At 33.8% G+C, this 22930-nt stretch overlaps 1 protein-coding gene across 2 annotated transcripts in view; it reads right to left on the bottom strand.

The window, feature by feature from the left end:
• Positions 1–1999: 1999 nt before the first annotated feature.
• The window catches only part of LOC137403812 (protein lin-9 homolog), a 29679-nt gene continuing 8748 nt past the window's right edge, over positions 2000–22930 (bottom strand). For both annotated transcript variants that reach the window (XM_068089871.1, XM_068089881.1), the window contains 7 exons: positions 21604–21767; positions 16159–16300; positions 12764–12866; positions 9311–9534; positions 8316–8577; positions 7763–7857; positions 2000–2179 (listed from right to left, as the gene is read on the bottom strand). In XM_068089871.1, the coding sequence (XP_067945972.1) occupies positions 2074–2179; positions 7763–7857; positions 8316–8577; positions 9311–9534; positions 12764–12866; positions 16159–16300; positions 21604–21767 (1096 nt within the window). In that variant the 3' untranslated portion in view covers positions 2000–2073. The remainder of the gene's footprint in view (positions 2180–7762; positions 7858–8315; positions 8578–9310; positions 9535–12763; positions 12867–16158; positions 16301–21603; positions 21768–22930) is intronic.

The raw sequence follows: 22930 nt of genomic DNA on the forward strand, positions 1-22930 counted from the left end.
TTACTAGATAGGACATAGTATTACTAGATGAGATATAGTATTACTAGATGAGATATAGTATTACTAGATGAGATATAGTATTACTAGATAGGATATAGTATTACTAGATAAGATATAGTATTACTAGTTAAGATATAGTATTACTAGATAGGATATAGTATTACTAGATAAGATATAATATTACTAATTAAGATATAGTATTACTAGATGAGATATAGTATTACTAGATGAGATATAGTATTACTAGATGAGATATAGTATTACTAGTTAAGATATAGTATTACTAGATAAGATATAGTATTACTAGATAGGATATAGTATTACTAGATGAGATATAGTATTACTAGATGAGATATAGTATTACTAGATGAAATATAGTATTACTAGATAGGATATAGTATTAATAGATGAGATATAGTATTACTAGATAAGATATAGTATTACTAGATAGGACATAGTATTACTAGATGAGATATAGTATTACTAGATGAGATATAGTATTACTAGATGAGATATAGTATTACTAGATAGGATATAGTATTACTAGATAAGATATAGTATTACTAGTTAAGATATAGTATTACTAGATAGGATATAGTATTACTAGATAAGATATAATATTACTAATTAAGATATAGTATTAATAGATGAGATATAGTATTACTAGATGAAATATAGTATTACTAGATAGGATATAGTATTAATAGATGAGATATAGTATTACTAGATAAGATATAATATTACTAATTAAGATATAGTATTACTAGATGAGATATAGTATTACTAGATGAGATATAGTATTACTAGATGAGATATAGTATTACTAGTTAAGATATAGTATTACTAGATAAGATATAGTATTACTAGATAGGATATAGTATTACTAGATGAGATATAGTATTACTAGATGAGATATAGTATTACTAGATGAGATATAGTATTACTAGATGAGATATAGTATTACTAGATGAGATATAGTATTACTAGATGAGATATAGTATTACTAGATGAGATATAGTATTACTAGATAAGATATAGTATTACTAGATAGGACATAGTATTACTAGATGAGATATAGTATTACTAGATGAGATATAGTATTACTAGATGAGATATAGTATTACTAGATAGGATATAGTATTACTGGATGAGATATAGTATTACTAGATAGGATATAGTATTACTAGTTAGGATATAGTATTACTAGATAAGATATAGTATTACTAGATAAGATATAGTATTACTAGATAGGATATAGTATTACTAGATAAGATATAGTATTACTAGATGAAATATAGTATTACTAGTTAATATATAGTATTACTAGATGAGATATAGTATTACTAGATATGATATAGTATTACTAGATAGGATATAGTATTACTAGTTAGGATATAGTATTACTAGATAAGATATAGTATTACTAGATAGGATATAGTATTACTAGTTAGGATATAGTATTTTCTTAGATAAGATATAATGGTACTAGATGAGATATAGTGCTACGAGATGAGGTATGCAACTACTAGATTAGATTAAGAACCACTAGAGACAATCCAAGGTTGCTAAAAGAAATGATTGCAAGAAACTACAATAATCATAAAAGATCTTATTTATATTAAGCAGATCATTTATTACTGATGAACAACTCGTGAACATTAAAAATGACAGCAAACAATAAAAACTAGTGCACTTTTAAAAATTTTGTATCTAACAATTAGAGTATAATATTGAATGGTACTATTGAGTCAGGGCTGTACATTCATAAATAAGATAATAAAAATGACAATAAAATTGCACTCCAAAGTGAGCAGAAAATGAAGGTATCGAATTCAAAATCATTGATAAAAGCTCAAGGTATGTCACGAAAAATTGTGCTATACATGTTAAGAAAACTTTCAAGTAGAACAATTTTTATAGCATGAAAACTGCCGCAAGTCGAAAGCCCTTTTATAGATGCTACTTTTATATTACAATCTATCTCTGCAAAAAGCTCATAAAAACCGCTTTAAAAATATTCAATGAAAAAAATAAATAAAGTACTACGCTATACAATTAGCATCCTTACAGTTGCTACAAATATCGATCAGCAGATGAGGTAAATGCGTGGAGGTTGCCCATTTGAGTGAGACAGCTCTGAATGTGATTTACGTGCACTTCTACATTGTTCCTGAAGCAACTAAAATGGTGATTCACATGAATGAGATCAATACCAGACAGACACAGTTGAGTATAACACAGGTTCATCATGCCTTGAAAACTAGTATTTTCAACACAAACACTACGCTCTTCTTAAACAGCTATTAACCCTAACAATGAGCTCTTCATCTTGTAATGATTCATTCTTTGCATACAGCTTGACAATGTAAGAGACATGCAGAATGAACAAACTTGAAGCTCTAGTTCACCCACCGACAGTTGTTGGCCTACGACAGTTATCTCAATCAGGAAACAGTTTAAAGCACACACGTGTTAAAACATGATTCAGAGAAGTCTACTACGAGAAAGGTTACGCATTTAAACGATATCATGTTCTTGTGAACTCATGTTCTTATGAACTTATGTTCTTGTAAATTCATGTTCTTGTAAATTCATGTTCTTGTAAACTCATGTTCTGGTAAACTCATGTTCTTGTAAATTCATTTTCTTGTAAACTCATGTTCCTGTAAATTCATGTTCTTGTAAATTTATGTTCTTGTAAACTCATGCTCTTGCAAACTCATGTTCTTGTAAACTCATATTCCTGTAAATTCATGTTCTTGTGAACTCATGTTCTTGTAAACTCATGTTCTTGCAAACTCATGTTTTTGCAAACTCATGTTCTTGTAAACTCATGTTCCTGTAAATTCATGTTCTTGTAAATTCATGTCCTTGCAAACTCATATTCTTGTAAACTCATGTTCTTAAAAACTCATGTTCTTGTAAATTCATGTTCTTGTAAACTCACGCTCTTAAAAACTTATGTTCTTGCAAACTCATGTTCATATAAACTCATGTTCATCTAAACTCATGTTCATATAAACTCATGTTCATATAAACTCATGTTTATATAAACTCATGTTCATATAAACTCATGTTCATATAAACTCATGTTCTTGTAAACTCATGTTCATATAAAGTTATGTTCATATAAACTCATGTTCATATAAACTCATGTTCATATAAACTCATGTTTATATAAACTCATGTTCATATAAACTCACATTCATATAAACTCATGTTTATATAAACTCATGTTCAAATAAATTCATGTTCTTGTAAATTCATGTTCTTGTAAACTCGCGCTCTTAAAAACTCATGTTCATATAAACACATGTTCATATAAACTCATGTTCTTGCAAACTCACGTTCATATAAACTCATGTTCATATAAACACATGTTCATATAAACTCATGTTCATATAAACTCACATTCATATAAACTCATGTTTATATAAACTCATGTTCAAATAAATTCATGTTCTTGTAAATTCATGTTCTTGTAAACTCGCGCTCTTAAAAACTCACGTTCATATAAACTCATGTTCATATAAACTCATGTTTATATAAACTCATGTTCATATAAACTCATGTTCATATAAACTCATGTTCTTGTAAACTCATGTTCATATAAAGTTATGTTCATATAAACTCATGTTCATATAAACTCATGTTCATATAAACTCATGTTTATATAAACTCATGTTCATATAAACTCACATTCATATAAACTCATGTTTATATAAACTCATGTTCAAATAAATTCATGTTCTTGTAAATTCATGTTCTTGTAAACTCGCGCTCTTAAAAACTCACGTTCATATAAACTCATGTTCATATAAACTCATGTTCATATAAACACATGTTCATATAAACACATGTTCTTGCAAACTCACGTTCATATAAACTCATGTTCATATAAACTCATGTTCTTGCAAACTCACGTTCATATAAACTCATGTTCATATAAACACATGTTCTTGTAAACTTAAACTATCATGTCACCTAAGGTTCTTAGCTCATGTCTCTGGCACAGATTCAAACACCCTAACCACGAAGTTACTGAAAATGCTAACTTTAAGTAAACCAAAGTTTGTATGATGCATTTTCAAACGAAGCTTATTCTTCTTCCCGAATCTTATTGGAGCCCAAGCTATTCGTTTCCTGTCATAATGATCTATTTCAATATTTAATTTTTGCGATTCATCAAACATGTAGAAGCTACATTACCGCTTAATGTGTTGGAATAATTAAAAGAATGTTTTATGGAGTGACTTTTGCATATCCAATGAGCACACATCGTAGCGAAATAATGATATAGTTTGTTCTCAAATCAAACCACGAAATGAACACAATTCACAATATCAATGTTTATAATGAGCCAACAGTAAGCCCTACTTGCAGTAACAGAAATCCATGTTTGCCAGACTAAAACCATCATGATATATGACTACCACTTGGAAAAAACTATTTCCGATTTACATGGTTTGCATCACATCAAGCTACTACAATCATGCAACTGTTGAGGAAATACTGGATAAATTCTATATGTGTAATCCAACATAATTAAAAAAATATCAAAAATGCAGTTCGGATATTGTACCATTGAGAAAAAAAAAAATTAATTTACTCATGAATATTTTAATGCATCTCAAGGGATATGTGAGCAACTGTCATGGCTAGTTATTGCTTGAATAATATCAGCTGACAGAAAATCCGAAAACAGTAAAAATTTATTACTATTGCTGTAGCTACTAGCATTTCAGTTTTACCGACTGCAAAGAAAATGAATGATAGGTTAGATTTTTTCCTGCTTGCAAAGGTATGGTTTATATTGGTATGAGTATTTACTTGGTATGGGTTTATAATGCACATTGCATAATATGCAGTTTCAGTTTACCTGAGACGTTCATAAAATCTGCCATGGATTTCATTACTACCGCGAACAATTTCTTTCAAATATTAGATTTTTTACAGAAAAAGTGTATTGCAATATAGGTTTAAATAGCCACCAAGTAGTAAGTGATAAATACTTCTGAATTAAATCGCAAATGTTGTAATAATGCCAATCCTTGGTAAATGTTGTAATCATGCCAATCCTTGGTAAATGTTGTAATCATGCCAATCCTTAGTAAATGTTGTAATAATGCCAATCCTTGGTAAATGTTGTAATCATGCCAATCCTTAGTAAATGTTGTAATAATGCCAATCCTTGGTAAATGTTGTAATCATGCCAATCCTTGGTAAATGTTGTAATAATGCCAATCCTTGGTAAATGTTGTAATAATGCCAATCCTTGGTAAATGTTGTAATCATGCCAATCCTTGGTAAATGTTGTAATCATGCCAATCCTTAGTAAATGTTGTAATAATGCCAATCCTTGGTAAATGTTGTAATCATGCCAATCCTTGGTAAATGTTGTAATAATGCCAATCCTTGGTAAATGTTGTAATAATGCCAATCCTTGGTAAATGTTGTAATCATGCCAATCCTTGGTAAATGTTGTAATCATGCCAATCCTTAGTAAATGTTGTAATAATGCCAATCCTTGGTAAATGTTGTAATCATGCCAATCCTTGGTAAATGTTGTAATAATGCCAATCCTTGGTAAATGTTGTAATCATGCCAATCCTTGGTAAATGTTGTAATCATGCCAATCCTTGGTAAATGTTGTAATCATGCCAATCCTTAGAAAATGTTGTAATAATGCCAATCCTTGGTAAATGTTGTAATCATGCCAATCCTTAGTAAATGTTGTAATAATGCCAATCCTTGGTAAATGTTGTAATCATGCCAATCCTTGGTAAATGTTGTAATAATGCCAATCCTTGGTAAATGTTGTAATAATGCCAATCCTTGGTAAATGTTGTAATCATGCCAATCCTTGGTAAATGTTGTAATCATGCCAATCCTTAGTAAATGTTGTAATAATGCCAATCCTTGGTAAATGTTGTAATCATGCCAATCCTTGGTAAATGTTGTAATCATGCCAATCCTTAGTAAATGTTGTAATAATGCCAATCCTTGGTAAATGTTGTAATCATGCCAATCCTTAGTAAATGTTGTAATAATGCCAATCCTTGGTAAATGTTGTAATCATGCCAATCCTTGGTAAATGTTGTAATCATGCCAATCCTTAGTAAATGTTGTAATAATGCCAATCCTTGGTAAATGTTGTAATCATGCCAATCCTTGGTAAATGTTGTAATCATGCCAATCCTTGGTAAATGTTGTAATCATGCCAATCCTTGGTAAATCATTTGGATAGCGTGAGCCCTACTCGATAGTAGGGTTCAACACATTTCCTCCGATGACAAGACCTTGGGTACACTTATGCAATGCAAACGCGCCAATACTCAATCACTACTGCAATTACTGTAAAACCAGTATTTGAATGCGACCTTTATTTGAGCATCACTATTTGCCATTATTAATCTTTACGAACCCTCAATAGCAATTGATCAGTAAAAATGAGTCCACTAAACCGTACTAATAATAATTCGACTACATCAATAAAAATTCATTTGTTCACAGTTTCTGTTCATATCAAATTCCGTTTTTCAACTCCAAGTCTTCAAGTTTTTTCGTCAGAAACTTTGACTGCAACACCATAGAAATAATTAATAACTCCATCAGTAGTTCATTTTTAAACGCGATCTTGATACTTCGATGTACGTGAAAAAACTTTTCGCATTCACAATGGAATCTGTGCTACTACATATTTTGAGGCCATTTTGATTACACGCAGATTCTCTTAATTTGTGTAGAAATGTCTATTACAATGGGCAACGTGTAAAAGTTTTGCTCTGCTAAAAAATTGTTTGGATGCTCATATCCACTAGCTCAGCTGTTCAGTAGGTGGGTTGAGGTCAGAAGACACCGTGGAAAGTATTGAACCAGAAGAATATGAAATGGTTCCAAACAGAACAAAAATCAGAATGCAACTGGTAGAGCAAATGACGCAATATTTTTGTTTTAAAAATGTTAATATTTGTTTTTAAAATGTTAATTTTTGTTGCTGCATGTATTATAATTGTGGTTTGTTTATGCCACTTGTTCTTAAATATATATTTGTAGCATTTGATAGATTATTACAAAACTTATAAATTTGTAGTTTTATAGCATATTATTTGATAGCATGATTGCGGTAACGTGAACTCAGCTTACAACGGATCGACGCTTGTAACTCCTGTTCTACCAAACATAAAAAAACAGTTTTGGCTGCAAACTGTAGCAAACATACCGATGAGTGCAATGAGCTTTTATGCAACATTGTTGAATATAATTATAAAATGAAATATGCCTTCAAATTTAAAATGAATAAAAAACTTGAAAAGCTCCGAAAAATTGCCACTCAGGCTATAAGATCATTGCAGGTTAATTGCAAGCAATAGATACCAAGTGGTAGAGACATGTATAAGCTTTCTCGTGCATATTTATTTAGAGATCTAATACAAGTTGGAGGTAAGTTAGCAAATTTCTTGTATCCAAAAGGGTTGATGTCGCACGGCCCGAAGGAAAGTGCAAAATATAGGCAACATTCGAATTGCCTGTGAAAGTGTTAAATTTGTCTTCTCAACATTCCGATGAGATATTTGACAAATACAACGTCACCCCTTATGTGAACGTCACCTCTCATAAGGGCCCGCCCAAAGGGAAGGGTCGAAAAATAGAAGGCCATGGCGTTCAAATAAAGGTTTTATGGTAATTGCAAACCAGGCATGATCATGGCGGTGAGATGAGATAAAACTATCAAACTACTGAACTAAATTTAGAAACAGACCTGCTATTAGTTGAATCTGTAGAGAGTCTGATACCTTCTAGTGCATTCTGTATAGATCGCAAGTCAAGCGCATTGACATCTCCCTCGCTGACAGCCTGAAATAAGTAAAATATATTTAATTGAGAATTAATACAAATTAGCTCGTTGTAATTAGACTTAGAGACTGGCTACATTGGGCAAAAAATCAATCTAGGTATCCACTCAAGTCTATATATTGCTAGCTTGCACCTCGTAGTTAAGCTCTAGTTAGTTGAAACCAAGTAGCTTTTGTAGCTATATGTATATCACAACTGGCTAGCAAATGTGGCTCTCTCTCGCTAGTTAGCAAGCAAAACATTATCATAAAAATAATAGAACCTGAATTTGAGTTGTGTACTACCGATAAAGAATGTGGCAGTATAATTGTGGTGTTTATGCCAACAAGTTCGCTGCAGTATGGTTTAACCAGAGCAAGCATGAACAGACCAGCAATTTTACCCTGAAAGAAAAATATGTAAGTGCTGAATGCAAATCTAAGTTTTACGACTGTCTTGGAGTCCAAGCCTGAGCCTACCTTAAGTTGTAACAGCATGGCTGTTAGTTTGGTAATGAGTGCGGCCATACTAGGCGACTGAATCGTGCATTTGAGGTCTTCCATGCGCCGTTCAAACATGGCCTTAGCCTCTAAATCACAACCATGCCTCGTTTCCTGTGATGTGTCTGCCCCATCAACCCCTTGTTCCATTGACAGCTCGTGGCTATAGATCTGAACAGCTGACAGTTGTTCTTCCAGACGCCGATTTATCTCTTCTAATTCTAGTATATCATAGGCATACCTAGATGAAATGAAAAAGTATCTTTAAACTACCTCTAATTGGTATCAACTGATAGATACGATTTGAATATTAATGAAATCCTCTGTCAAGTTTCTGCTTGATAGAGGATTTAAAGATCTTGATGACAGGCATACTTGATGACAGGCATACGTGAAGGCAGGCATACTTGATGACAGGCATACTTGATGACAGGCATACTTGATGACAGGCATACTTGATGACAGGCATACGTGAAGGCAGGCATACTTGATGACAGGCATACTTGATGACAGGCATACTTGATGACAAGCATATTTGATGACAAGCATACTTGATGACAGGCATACTTGATGACAGGCATACTTGATGACAGGCATACGTGAAGGCAGGCATACTTGATGACAGGCATACTTGATGACAGGCATACTTGATGACAAGCATATTTGATGACAAGCATACTTGATGACAGGCATACTTGATGACAGGCATACTTGATGACAAGCATACTTGATGACAGGCATACTTGATGACAGGCATACTTGATGACAAGCATACTTGATGACAGGCATACTTGATGACAGGCATACTTGATGACAAGCATACTTGATGACAGGCATACTTGATGACAAGCATACTTGATGCCAGGCATACTTGATGACAAGCATACTTGATGACAGGCACATGTTAAGAATTCGTGGAGCACAAACCACAAACAAGAAAAGCAAACAAAAAGATTAGCGAGGAGACTCCTTACCTCTTTTGAAATTCTACAGAAAGGGGTTCTAAATAAGATTGAAATTTTTCTGCTTTGGCATTCATTGATTTCAGTTCATCAACTTTCTCACGTTTGATGGAAAGTGACTTGGAAAGTTTGGTGACCTGCACAAGGAACTTGACTGGAAATCCCCCAATGGTCCCTGACTGGTCACCGAGAAGGCGCGAGTGAAGTGGGGCGAATCCAAGCAACGGGTCATTATCCTATAACATGGATCAGCTTTCTACATGTTATGACAGCCTAAACTGTTGCCAGGATTACAATACATGTGTTAACTCTTTCGCTACGTACTCATTCGCGTAATATGGCTTGGCAAAGCATTTGTGTATGGGCAAGAGCATTATGGTGTGGCTTTAGTAGGCTTCATAGAAAACGTTTCTGATTAGTCAATAGTTAATTAATTAGCCTATTGTATCCGTATTAAAACAAAAGGTAAACAATTATCTGCATGTGTTGAGCGAATAGAAAATATGTTTACAATTCATCCTAAGCGAAGTTTCACTTCGCAAAAATTTAATTTTTGATCGCAATTTCTTTTTAGCAATGGCCTGTCATGTCAGACGGATTACAGCTTCAAAGGTTCATCTAATTTTAGATTTATGGAATATGAGCGATTTTCATTGAATAACAGTACTACTGAGAGTGATTACTCTATTTTTAGCGGTAATAATATTGCCGTAAGCTGTAATAATATTGATTGTCCAAATCAGACATACCCATGGTCGTAGTGTGAATGACCAACAAGTGTCAGAGCTTATTCTGCAACACATTTTTGGCTAAAATCTTATGCTGATAAATTTGATATTGAAACATCTTTTTATAGACCGTGTTGTTCAAAAGTTATGACAATTTATATGCGGCCTTGTCAAATATTAGGTTTTACCAAATATGAAATTACGGTATGTCCTGGAAAGGAAATTAATTTGGTAGCAAAAGGGCTAAGTTTCTTATCTACAATGTAAAAATTCGACCTTACATAGGAAATCGCATTCAACTATAATGAAGGCAAAAGAATAGCAGAAAAAGGTGGACAGATACCTGGCAACTACCGTACTTTTCAGACTATTAACCGCACCCTATATAAGCCGCATTTGCTTTATTTCCAAAAACGATAATAAAACAATACATAGGCTGCACATAATTGCACAACTCATGACAGTGCTTTTTAACATGGCAATAACTTTGCTGGTTAATATGGAACAGTGCCGTTAGGCACTGTTCCGTATTAACCAACGCTTTTTAACCTAGTGCCTAAAGGAACAGTACCGCTAGGCATTGTTTCGTTTTTTATTTCACCACTAGAGGAGCACTAACTGAAGATTCCAGTTAATGCGCCCTAGCGGTGAAAGAAAAAAACCACAGAATGGCTGCACCCTCTAAACAAGCCGCATGGCTCAAAATATCAGAAAAAAGTAGCAGCTAATAGTCCGAAAAGTACAGTAACTGCATGTGTTTTTCATCTGACCCAACTGCCAAGCACTTGATATATAAACCAGTTGCTACCAATACATGACAGGCAGCTTGCTATATTTGTATACGGAAATCTGTCCTTAAAAGGTGGGATATTATTTTACCTCTGTAACTCGACTACAACATTAGTTATAGAGCTAAAATACAACTTTTCATATTCGTTATTAACAGTAAAACAACATTGATTCAGAGATTTATTGTCTCGGAGAATCTTAGCAAATGAAGTTGGACAGTTTGAGAATGAGTTTGAGAAATGAGAATTTTAAGCAAGAACATGTGAAGGTTTGCTACATGTCATGCTTCATGTCGTCACAAGCTTTAAGCTCACAAGGAGTTGAATAAGTACAGTAAAATATTCTGGGTGCAGCCAGCAGGGAATTGTAATAATTGTAATTGTTGCTTGGTTTTACTAATCAACAAATAATATATGAAAACAATTTTAGTTTCAATTCTTTGCAATCTGAAAAATATTTGCTACTTATACTGCTAGAATAAATTTCCAAACATTCCGTAAAACCTGTATTTGAACGCCACCTTTATTTGAATGCCACCTCTATTTGAGTGCCACCTTTATTTGAATGCCACCTCTATTTGAGTGCAACCTTTATTTGAGTGCCACTACGGGAAAAGGGTTGATTTACAATGGCACCCTTTAATTGAACGCCACTTATATTTGAACGCCATTTCTATTTGACATTCTTAATCTTTACGAACCCACAATAGCAAGTGATAAATTTTTATGGAAGTGTCCACAAAACCGTACCAACAATGACTCAATTACATCGATAACAATTAATTCGTACATTGTTTCTGTTCATGTTCGAAGTCTGTTCTCCAACTCAAAGTCTTTAGGTTTTTTCGTTAAAAACTTTGATTGCAACACGACAGAAACATCTAGTAATTGTATAAGGGCTAATAGTAGTTCCTTCTTTAACGCAGCCTTGATACTTCAATGGATATGGAAAAAAGTTTCCGCATTTATGATGAAAAATGTGTTACTACATATTTTGAGGCTAATATTTTGAAGCCATTTTGATTAAACGAGGTTTCTCTTTATTTGCGCTAGAAGTTTCTATTTAAAATGGCATCGCAAAAGTTTTTCTCTGCTAAAAAATTGTTTGGACGCTAATATCAACCAGCTCAACTGTGCAGAAAACGGGTTGAGGTCAGAAGGCATTGTGGAAATTATTGAACAGCCGGAAAAATATGAAATGGTTCCAAACAGAAGCAACAATTGCAACGCAACTGGCTGAGCCTACGATGCTAATATTTTTGTTCTAAAAATGTCAATATTTGTTTTAAAATGTTAATTTTTGTTTCTGCATGTATTATAGTTATAGTTTGTGTCAATTGTTCTTAAATATATATTTGTAGCATTCAATAGATTATTATCAACCTTATAAATTTGCAGATTTATAGCATATTATTTGCGGTAATCTGAACTCAGCTTACAATGAATCGAAGCTCGTAACTCTTGTTCTATCGCACATAAAAATTAAGTTTTGGCTGCAAACTGTAGCAAACATCGATGAGTGCAATGAGCTGCTATGGAACATTGTTAAATAAAATTATAAAATAAAACTATGCCTTCCAATTAAAATGAAATTAAAAACCTTAAAGCTCCAACAAATTGCAACGCAGGCTATAAGATCATCGTAGCCAATCTTCAGCTACCACGCATGAAATACCAGAAAAAATGTGCCCAGACTTCCCCAAAATGCTATAAATATATGTATACATAGCATAAACTTAATTAAACTTATAGCATACACAGAAATAAACAATCACCTTCATTTAAAAGTTAGAATGATGAATGTTGCAATGTTTATTCATAATGAATTTTCTGCGCAACATCTTTTTACTACTCCTGCAACTCCGGGCATTCAGGTAGTACATAAATGAAATGCCATTGTAATCAACTTAATAGGCGTGAAGCTAACTTCACTTTCCAGGGACACTCACCAGTTGGAGATGACTACTTCTGTGAGGAGGAGATATTGTGCCGGTGTATCGTGCAGGACGAATTCTGTGTTGGAATGAGGATAGGGGTATTGTATCTTGCAGCCTACGGGACAGAATACTACAACACTTAAGACTTGCTTTAGTAATTGTTAATGGTTAAAAGCATTATTAAAGCATATAAACTATTTCCAAAAGTGAAATAAACTTTTCAACCGGATCATAAGTTAGTTAATTGATTTCTATGTTGGTGCATTAAAATTTAGCTAAATTTTAAATATTTTTGGTGCATATATTGGCAAGCTACCATAAAAATTTCCAGTTGTTTGAATCCATAATTTGTTTGCTTTTCAATTCAGTAAAAAACAAATGTTTCCATAAACCATGAGAAGGGAATTTCAGGTAATAGCGCAGCTATAAATTCGACCGACAGGAGGAGAGTTAAAGGTTAGCACAAGATATTATTGCACTAACAGAAACAGATAACATCATGGTTTGAATATTTTTGTGTAATTTCAACCAAATCAGCTTTATCAGTTTGATCAGCGTTTGCAAAATATCAACTGGCTGCGATGCTACACAATTGCATTAAAGCCTCATTTTTCGAACTCGATTTTCTAAAAACTATTTGTTCACGTTACTTATTCATAAAAGCAGAGCATACCTTAATAAGTTTTAAATGTATGACTTCCTAAAATAGCAAATTTTTGGCACAATTTTTTTAATTTCTTACTTATGTAAAAGAAAACTTTTTTGCAGGCACGCTCCTCAAGATGATACACACAAACCAATGGGTGTAATTTTACAACAAAAATTAAAGTGGGACGCTTAAATACGATGCAGACTTTGTTGGAATCCTTGTTGACCTTGCCTTATAATTATCTGTCATTTTGTGCAGCCATAACAACGTAGCATAGCAACTACTAGGGAGAAATGTATTAGAATGACAGCCAACATAAGTGCTTTTTATCTCGTGTTCACACATAATTACAATGGCAGTGACATTTTAATTACATTGCAATGGCATTGCAATGTAGCATTGTATCAAACAATGTAGCCATGTTGTATTAAAACAAATTCAATGTATAAATATGTAAAAATCAATGTAAAACAAAATTACGTGAAAAACTTTATGAATTATTAATCGATAAAACGGGCAGTTGAGACATTGCCATTACATTAAAACTGAGGAATTGAGAAGAATAGTTGAACGATGGAGATATAGAAATCGTCTACCATACAGTAGTTTAAATGAACTTTAAATTAACAGGACTCGCTGACATTTATTTATATCTACAATTTATTTTTATTCATGATTTTTTTAAATTTATCATTAATTATCATGGCCAGTTTTTTAATCTTTGCTCATTTCAGGTTTTCAACTCTTACCACTATTTTTACTCCTTCCTCTCAATAACTACTACACTACTTCAGCCTTCTTCAAAAAATGATTTAAAGATGTTTGTTTATGGCTTTTATGATCCCTTGTCTTAAGTTCAGGAGTAATATCGCCTTTTTTTAACTGTTACTATGACAGGCTTAGTCTTCACGGAAGTTATAGTTTTAAACAATTACAGTTAACCCCACCATCGACATTAATTCGTTCTAGTGCTGAGATAGTAAGGCGAAAATGTCGTATAGAGGGGTGTAGAAACCCATAGTAATAATCTAATGCAAACACCCCAACCGTTAAAAAAACATCAAAATGTTATATACCTACAGTACCTAGTAAAAATCAGCATCAAAATAGTATATTAACCATGGTAACTTAAAATTTATAGTAAATATTATATTAAACACTAGAATGCCCAATAAATTCGATATCGTTTCACTTGTGCAAGATCGTAAGGTGAAAAACCCTCAAACAGGGATGTCGTAACGACCGGGATCGACTGTAAGAGGAGGGTACAGTGCATCACAGGTTATGACGTTCCTCTTTTACGGTTTTTACAGTGAGTGAAATCTATCGAATTTATTGTGCTTTCTAGCGTTTAATATAATATTTACTATAAATGTTAAGTTACTGAAGTTAATATACTATTTTGATGCTGATTTTTAACATATACAGTATGCATATATATTACATAACTTTAAAGGTTGACTTGCAACAAAATTCACATTACAGTTATTTGGTATCAAAAGATTCACCATGTCTTACTCTGTTGTGTTGTAAGTGCCAAATATGTGGAAATGTGATTACAAGCTTTTAAAAGCTCAAAAACGAAAAGCCGCCATAGATTGGAATCTCTTTATTTCGATGACGTAACCACGAAATTTGGTTATCATCTTGTCACGTATGTTCTCACGTGAACTGAAAGGCCAATAAAAAGCTCAATATAAAACTTATCGTAGCACTAGTTTATGACAAACACTTCGAGTTGTACCAAAGACCCCGTATCAAATATAGATGCTCGCTACTTTAGTTTTGTTTCAAAATTATTCAATCGTCAAGTCGTAATCTGATCATGTAACCCAATACTTCGCAAATAATTTTTGCAGCACTTTTCGATTATCACAGATGACCAACAGGCTCGTCATGATTATCAGACAATGATATGTACTCTTTCGAGGTAAGGTTAAAATGTTTAATGAATTTTTACGGTAAGTTATAAGATATCACTGCTAAAAGTGGCGGCATTACAATGATGATAAAACTGACGCGTAATAACAATAGACATAGTTTTATTGAATGCGTGAAGTATATTTGTGAAAATATTTCGACGAATAAGATTGCATGAAAGTGTAAACAGAAATCATCTCTCACAACTACATCACATTTGAGCCATTTTGGAAAGGGAATCCAAACTACGGCGGTCTCGTTCTACGGCGATTTTCTGTTCGCTTTTTAGCTTTTAAGAGCTTGTAATCACCTTTCCGCATATTTTGCAATGTGAATTTTGTTGCAAGTCAACCTTTAAGGTTTTTACAATAGGGGTGTTTGGATTAGATACACTAACTACTATGAGTTTCTATACCTTTCTGTATGACATATTAATGACATATAATTAATGTCGCATGATAGGGTCCGCTGTATAATGAAAGGTTTAGTATGAATCGATCAACATATAGCCAAGCTATGCGAACGAAAAGCTTTATGTTTATGAAGACATCTTACTGCACGTGATTGAGATTAGGCCTAAGAAGCTGGCACTCCCCTTGAAACAACTCAAAAGCTTTAACAAGAGTTTTATGAAGTTTAAGATGTGCCTCTCATAACATATAATTCTTGAGCTAAGTACTTGTTCTATCAGCCTTCCATCTATATAGATGAAGCTATCAAAGTCGATTGATCAGTTTGGTCTAAAATTACTCTCATAAGCTCTTTGGTTGTAGAAGGCGCAAAGCTCAGTTTCTGCCATAAACATTCTCTATGCATTATAGATAGGAGGCTTGCCTACCTGTTAGAGAGCACTTCGTAGTCAGGTACTGTATGTGTGCCCAGACCTGCCCTATCAAATGTTATTCTGTATGTGTTGTTCATTGTGTCAACAGCGTCGATGGTGCCAGCATAGAGCCCATCCTGAGGGCTTCTCAGCAGCGCTGTTCAAACACGACAACAAATGAACAGTAAATGATGTAAGAAATACTGATAGTAGGCGAGGTTGTTGGCATGCAAATTGGTTTTTTCCAACAATACCATCTATATACAATGTATGTATGTACCTTATAACATATACTGTAAAACCTCTATTTGAATGTCATGGCACTCAATTTTTCAAAACTTCCCCTGTAGTGGCGTTTTATTAGAGGTGACATTCAAATACAGGGTGGCATTGTAATTTTCAAATAGCTTGCCAGAATTTTGTAAAGCTAAATTTAATCCTTTTACAGGCGAAGCGAATGCCGCCTATATTATGCACTCTCATTTGAGCTGAGCCACAGTAACCCTTTTTTGTGTGCGATCAATCTGCTATCACTTACCTCCAACTTGTTGTAGATCTCTAAATAAAAATGCATTAGGAAGCTGAGAAATATCTCTATCAGTTGATATCTATTGCTTGCAATTTACCTATTATAGCTTTACCGATCTTATAGCTTTCGTTGCAATTTGTTGGAGCTTCCAAGTTTTTTGTTTCATTTTAAATTCGAAGGCATATTTTTATTTTATAACTATATTTTTAAAATGTTTAAAGCTCATTGCACTCATTGATATGTCCGCTACAGTTTGCAGCTAAGACAGGCTTTTAATGTGCAATAGAAAAGGAGTTATGAGCGTTGATCCATTGTAAGCTGAGTTAAGATAACCACTCTGATACTATCAAATATGCTATAAGTCTGCAAACTTGAAAGTTATATTATGATAATCTATCAACTGCTACAAATCTCTAGAGAAGAACCAGTGACATAAACAAACCATAATTATAATAAATGCAAAAACCAAAATTAACATTTTGAAACAAAAATATTTGAGTCGTTTGCTCGACAGGTGACGTTCTGATTGTTGCTTTCATATGGAATCATTTTAACTTCTTCTGGCTGTTCAATGTCTTCCACAGTCTCTGCTGACCTCAGCTCTTGTTCCTCACTGCAGAACTAGTCGATATTAGCGCCCAAACAACTTTGTCAGCAAAGTAAAAACTTTTACACGTTGCTATTTGGAAAACTTTTCGCGAAAATAATGTTAAAAAGTTAGCCTGAAAATAGCTGAACAAATTCCTTCATAATTGCTAAACTGTTTTTACACATGTCGAAGTATCAAGACCGTGTTAACCCACGTACCGACCATAAAAATTTCTCAAATGACCGTTATTTCAGGGATAATTGAGGCAAGTGGCTAATCCCCAAGAAATCTAAATGCTATAAACCAAACCTGGATAATGCATACATTTTCTGAAAGCTAACAAAGTGAAGAATCTAACTACACAATAATCTAAGTTGTAGATGCTCATTACATCCACCATCTTTGACCATAAATCACGGGGAGACAATTTCATAAAGTTTTTCCAATGTTTCAGGAGTTGTAAGCAAAGGTAGTGTCCTTCTCTCAAAAGTGTTTTTACATTATCCAGCAAAACTAAGTGTTAAGAACATCTACACAAAATTTCTAAGAATTATCTTCATTATTTTTCAGTTTATTGCAGTTTTATTCTAAACCGACAAAATCAAAAAAAAAGGAGAGAAAACAAATTAATAATATTTGACTGTACAAACTGCACAAGATGAACGCAAACAGAAAATTACAGTAACTTAATATTATTACTAATCAATATTGATAATACAATAATATGCTATATAATACAATATAATTTTATATTATAAAAATATAATATAATAATATAATTAAAAATAATTGAAGTAATCACAGCTTATGAGTAAATATCTCATAGCAGTCTAAATGACAGCCTATTTTGCATGCTGCACACCAGCATAGTTGAAATCAAAGCGGTTGCGATGAATAGCTCGAAGAACTGGAGAGGGGTAACACAATCATCGGATATGTTTGTGGAACCAGGTTGCCACACTGTAAAATCTGGCACATCATCAGCAAGCTCATAGCTCCCGCCCTCAATCACATCTGCAGTAACCTCACTCCAGCCAGCATCAGATTGCACAGCTGCCTGCTAGCCATGTACAGCTTGTCTCTCTCTGCCGGATCTCTGGCCTCGAGCTCCCACTCTGGCACCTTGTAGAGCATCAACAACTGGAGTTACAGCTAGAAAAAGAAGACAAGCATTGCAACATTGATTACAACAACCCGTAGACCAGGAATTTGTTGATAAAACAATTACAAGAACAAGAGAATATTGAGGCTACATACCAGCTGCTTCAATATTTGTTCACTCATACAGGATACTAGCTCTATTATTATTAGTCGTGACAATGACATGTATAATAAATGTAACAACAAATTATTTTATTTATTTTTACAGGCTGACACATAAACGTGATCTAATCTAACCCTCTCACAGTAATGAAAATTTATTCTGCTCAGAAAAATCAGCTCTAGATCAACTTTCGTGTGACTGACTACATATTGAAACTTCAGTTTGATGTCTAATTACTAGTGCGACTGTGACTAACACTCTAATGAATTACGAACACCAACGAATAAAAAGCTAGATGATTTTACTTACATTCATCATCATCTTATTCAGAAGAGCTTTTGGAGTAATCATCATTAGACTGGTCGGCCTCAAAATCACTGCTATCAGAATCTAAATGACCTAAAACGTCTTCCTCGTCCATATTGAGAGTAGCAGTTACGATCGTTTTCTTGAAAATAATTTCTTTTTGCAAAATGAGTAAAACGGATATTATCACAACGACTCCAACTGAAAGCGTTTCTTTGTTTTGTTTCCTCTGCTATGATTCGGGAAACTGACAAATTTGAGCTAATCAGAAACAATATAGAGCAATATTGTAACAGCCGATTTGATCGGCTTGGTCAAAATCAAATTCGGCCGAAAAGCCGATTAGATCGGCTTGGTCAGAACTTGGGTTAAACAAAGAAATACTATTAGCCTGATACAGTTATTATTTCTATGGCATTGGTGTCAAAGTTTTTAAGAACAACCACAAGCATTTGAGTTGGAAAATGGACACCGGAACCCGAACAAAAACTATGAACAAAATAATTTTTATTGATATAATCGAGACATTATTAGTACTATTTTGTGGACCATTTTCTACTGATCACTTTCTATTATGGGTTCGTAAAAATCATAGAATGTAAAGGTGGCGTTCAAATAAAGGTGGCATTCAAATAGAGGTTTTTGGTAGTAAATGTTCGTAAATGAGGCAGGTTGAAATTATTGATATCTTGGTTTTTGTTGACTTCCGTTGGTACATAAAATAACATGCGTACACAAAAAGATAGACTGACCGCAAGCATGTAAACAAGGTGGATATTTTTAACATATATTATTTTTGCAACTGCCACATTCTCACCAAACTGCTAAGATAGTTTTACCCAAGCAATTGTTAAAAACAAAGCTTAGTGCAGTGGAACTTTTAAAACTTAGAGAAGTAATTCATTCCGAAAGTTATTTCATATGTAGACAATTTCGCAAGTAGAAACTGATTTCACCACATAAATGCACCAAGCCCGTTCCAAGCCCCCAAAAAGTTCAGATATAACATTAGTATTATTTTCAAATAGATGCAATGGTTAAAACCTATAACAAATATACATTTAAATTCCCACAGAATCAATAGAACAAGTACACATGAACAGAAGAACAGAGAAATAACAAATAAAAATTATGAAAAGTATATCTGTTTGTGTATATTTGGCTGTCTAGACTAGGCTAAGCGAAGACCGCGGGAACTGGGAAGCGGCCAAAAGAGGTAAGTGTTGTACTGTTGTCTTAGTTTTGTTTTGCTCAGAATAAATACTTTAAGAATGTAAGTAGAAAGCCATGGAAAACTGGTATGGCTGGAAAGCTACAGCCATACCTCGACATACAAGTGTTCCAACATGCGATAAATTTACGATACAAATAAAAATCTGAGCAAATTTTTGCCTTGAGATACAAGACAAATTTGAGATACAATCATATGAGACGGTCATTGAGTGGTCGCAGCTAAGTGGCCAAGTATGCGAGAGGCAGCTTTCGATAACAACATCGCTCAGTCTTTTTCATTTGAAAAAAGATTTAAAAAGCCGGCTAAAAGGGAAGGTGACACAGAGTCAAGTAAAAAAGCGACGCAAAAAGACCCGAGCCGGAAAAAGTAAAAAAGAATAAAGTTTAGTGTAATGTAAGAGCTCAACTTCTTTTTTTTATGGTAATATCCTGTTTTAGGTGGTTTTCCTAGAGTTTTTTTTATGGTAATTTCCTGTTTTAGGTAATATTTCCAGTGGGTGAAAATGAATAAATTTGTATTTACCGTACTTTTCGGACTATTAGCCACTACTCTTTTCTGATGATTTGAGCCATGCAGCTTATATAAGGGTGCGGCTATTTTGTGGCTTTTTTTACCGCTAGGGCTCATTAACCAGAATCTCCGGTTAGTGCGCCTCTAGCGGTGAAAGAAAATACGAAACAATGCCTTACGGTACTGTTCCGTTAGGCACTAGATTAAAAAGCATCGGTTAATATGAAACAGTGCCGTTAGACACTTTTCCGTTTTAAACAGCAAAGTTGCTGCCACGTTAAAAAGCACTGTCCTGAGGTCTGCAGCCTATACAAAGGTGCGGCCTATGTATTGTTTTATTATCGTTTTTTGGAAAATTAAGCAGAAGCGGCTTATATAGGGCTGCGGTTTATAGTCCGAAAAGTACGGTAGTTAATTTATACAGAAAGATTGGTTTGATTTATGAGAGAAACATGAAGCTTGTACATGTATGTTGAGACATGATTGTATATCATCACACAGAAATTGATTTGCTAAAAGCGAAAGTTGTTTTATTATGTATGTGATAAATGATAATTTCAAATTACATAACGAACAAAAACAAAACATTTGTTGTTTACTGACTTAAGATAGAAAAGGAAACTGGGTAGCATTGTATGTCGTATCATGAGAAGCAAACGGGCCAAGACACGAAACAAACAAAAAAACAAATGGGCCAAGACACGAAACAAACAAAAAAACAAACTGGTCAAGTCATGAAACAAACCAACGGCTAAAATTATGAAAGGGCTTTTGGCTTTTCTTATCTACAAATATCTTTCATAGGTCGAAGCAAAATTTCTAACAAATGACGTGCTGTAACTTGCAAATTTCGTGTGTAGAGTCTTTCATAAGTAGAGGTTCCGATGTATAGAAAATATTGCAAAATGCGTGCGACTATAAATGTCACAGCAACAAAGGTACACATGAGGAAATAAAAATGCTATGATTAGCTTTAGCCTAAGTTTCAAAGATAGCATGGCTGAAAGACCTCGCTGATAAATAGTTACCTGTGACACCTGTGCCAATGACTAGAGGCAGAGGTATCTGATCCGGCAAGTCCTTCATGTCAGCCTCGGAAAGCTCTGTCATTTTTCGCTGTTGTATCAGCCGTATTTTCTGTCTCCGCTGCTCAAGGTTGTTTCGCTCTTCTTGGAAGAATGCCGCTGAACACCTACCGGAACATAACATTAGCAACTAAAAACTGTCGAACATCTGCTGAAGATGATAGTGACACATGCTGAAAGATTCAATAAAACAATGTCTGTGCCCAATGGTTCACAACCAAGGATTACTAGTGGCACAAAATATTAATGCGTCAACCGTAGTAGATAACATTACAAGCTGGGGTTTGATCAACATTTTCGAGTCGTTGGAAAGATTCATGATTTTGCAAACTATCAATCAGAAACAGTTGTGTTGCTATACATGTATACTTATTGTGAATTGCTCAGTTTTGTGTTTGATTAGCTAATTGTCCATTCAAAATTTGACTACCTAAACATTGCCCATAAGAAATTCTTATTCATGCAAGCGTCATGTATTCTGGCAAATTTTCCAAGAAAATATTTCAAATTTGTGTGAAAGAGGTTATTGGTATCGCAATCCGCAAGCTGAGCCGCGCAAGCTACGTTGCTGCTGTAAACACCAACCAATAACTAATGAGGAACACGAAATAAGACTTGTCTTTCGGTATTTGTGAAATCTTAGTCAGCTTTACCCGGCATGTACAGAAGATTGACGTGAAAACCTAACCAGCAGATTCTTAATTATAGACTAGCAACGTATGACTGTGGTAGGTATATATTACTAATGTGAAACATATTTTCATTGTTAATTGGTTCATTTAATCAATTTATAAACTTATACTTGAGAAACACAGTTGTTAACTTTAAGGTCAGCCCATGCATTCAGTTGTGATTTTAGTACTTCAGACCAGAATGTTTTGTTAACTATGATCAGTATTGCTGCAACATCATTGATTCAACTGTGTAAGATGAAACAATTTCTCATGAAGGATATGTAATTCAAACATTACTTTTCTTTTAAATTTATGTTCAGGTTAAATGTTGAATGCAAAGCAGCTGTACCTAATATATAGCTACCATGTCCTAGTGAACAGCACCTTTTGTTGTAATAACGAAGGCTTAAGCTTTGGAGACTTCTGCCAGCAACATGCGTTAGGCCAAGCGTGAGCCAGAAAAACAGCCATGAAAAATTCAAATTTAGTTCATATCGTTTGCTAGCTATATTAATTTTCTTATCATCAAAATTGATTTAAACATCTAAAAATCTTTTTCAACATGTTGATTTATTTTAGGTACTGATCTATGATCT

The sequence above is a fragment of the Watersipora subatra genome, chromosome 1, assembly GCF_963576615.1.
Source record: "Watersipora subatra chromosome 1, tzWatSuba1.1, whole genome shotgun sequence".
NCBI classification, from domain to species: Eukaryota; Metazoa; Bryozoa; class Gymnolaemata; order Cheilostomatida; family Watersiporidae; genus Watersipora; species Watersipora subatra.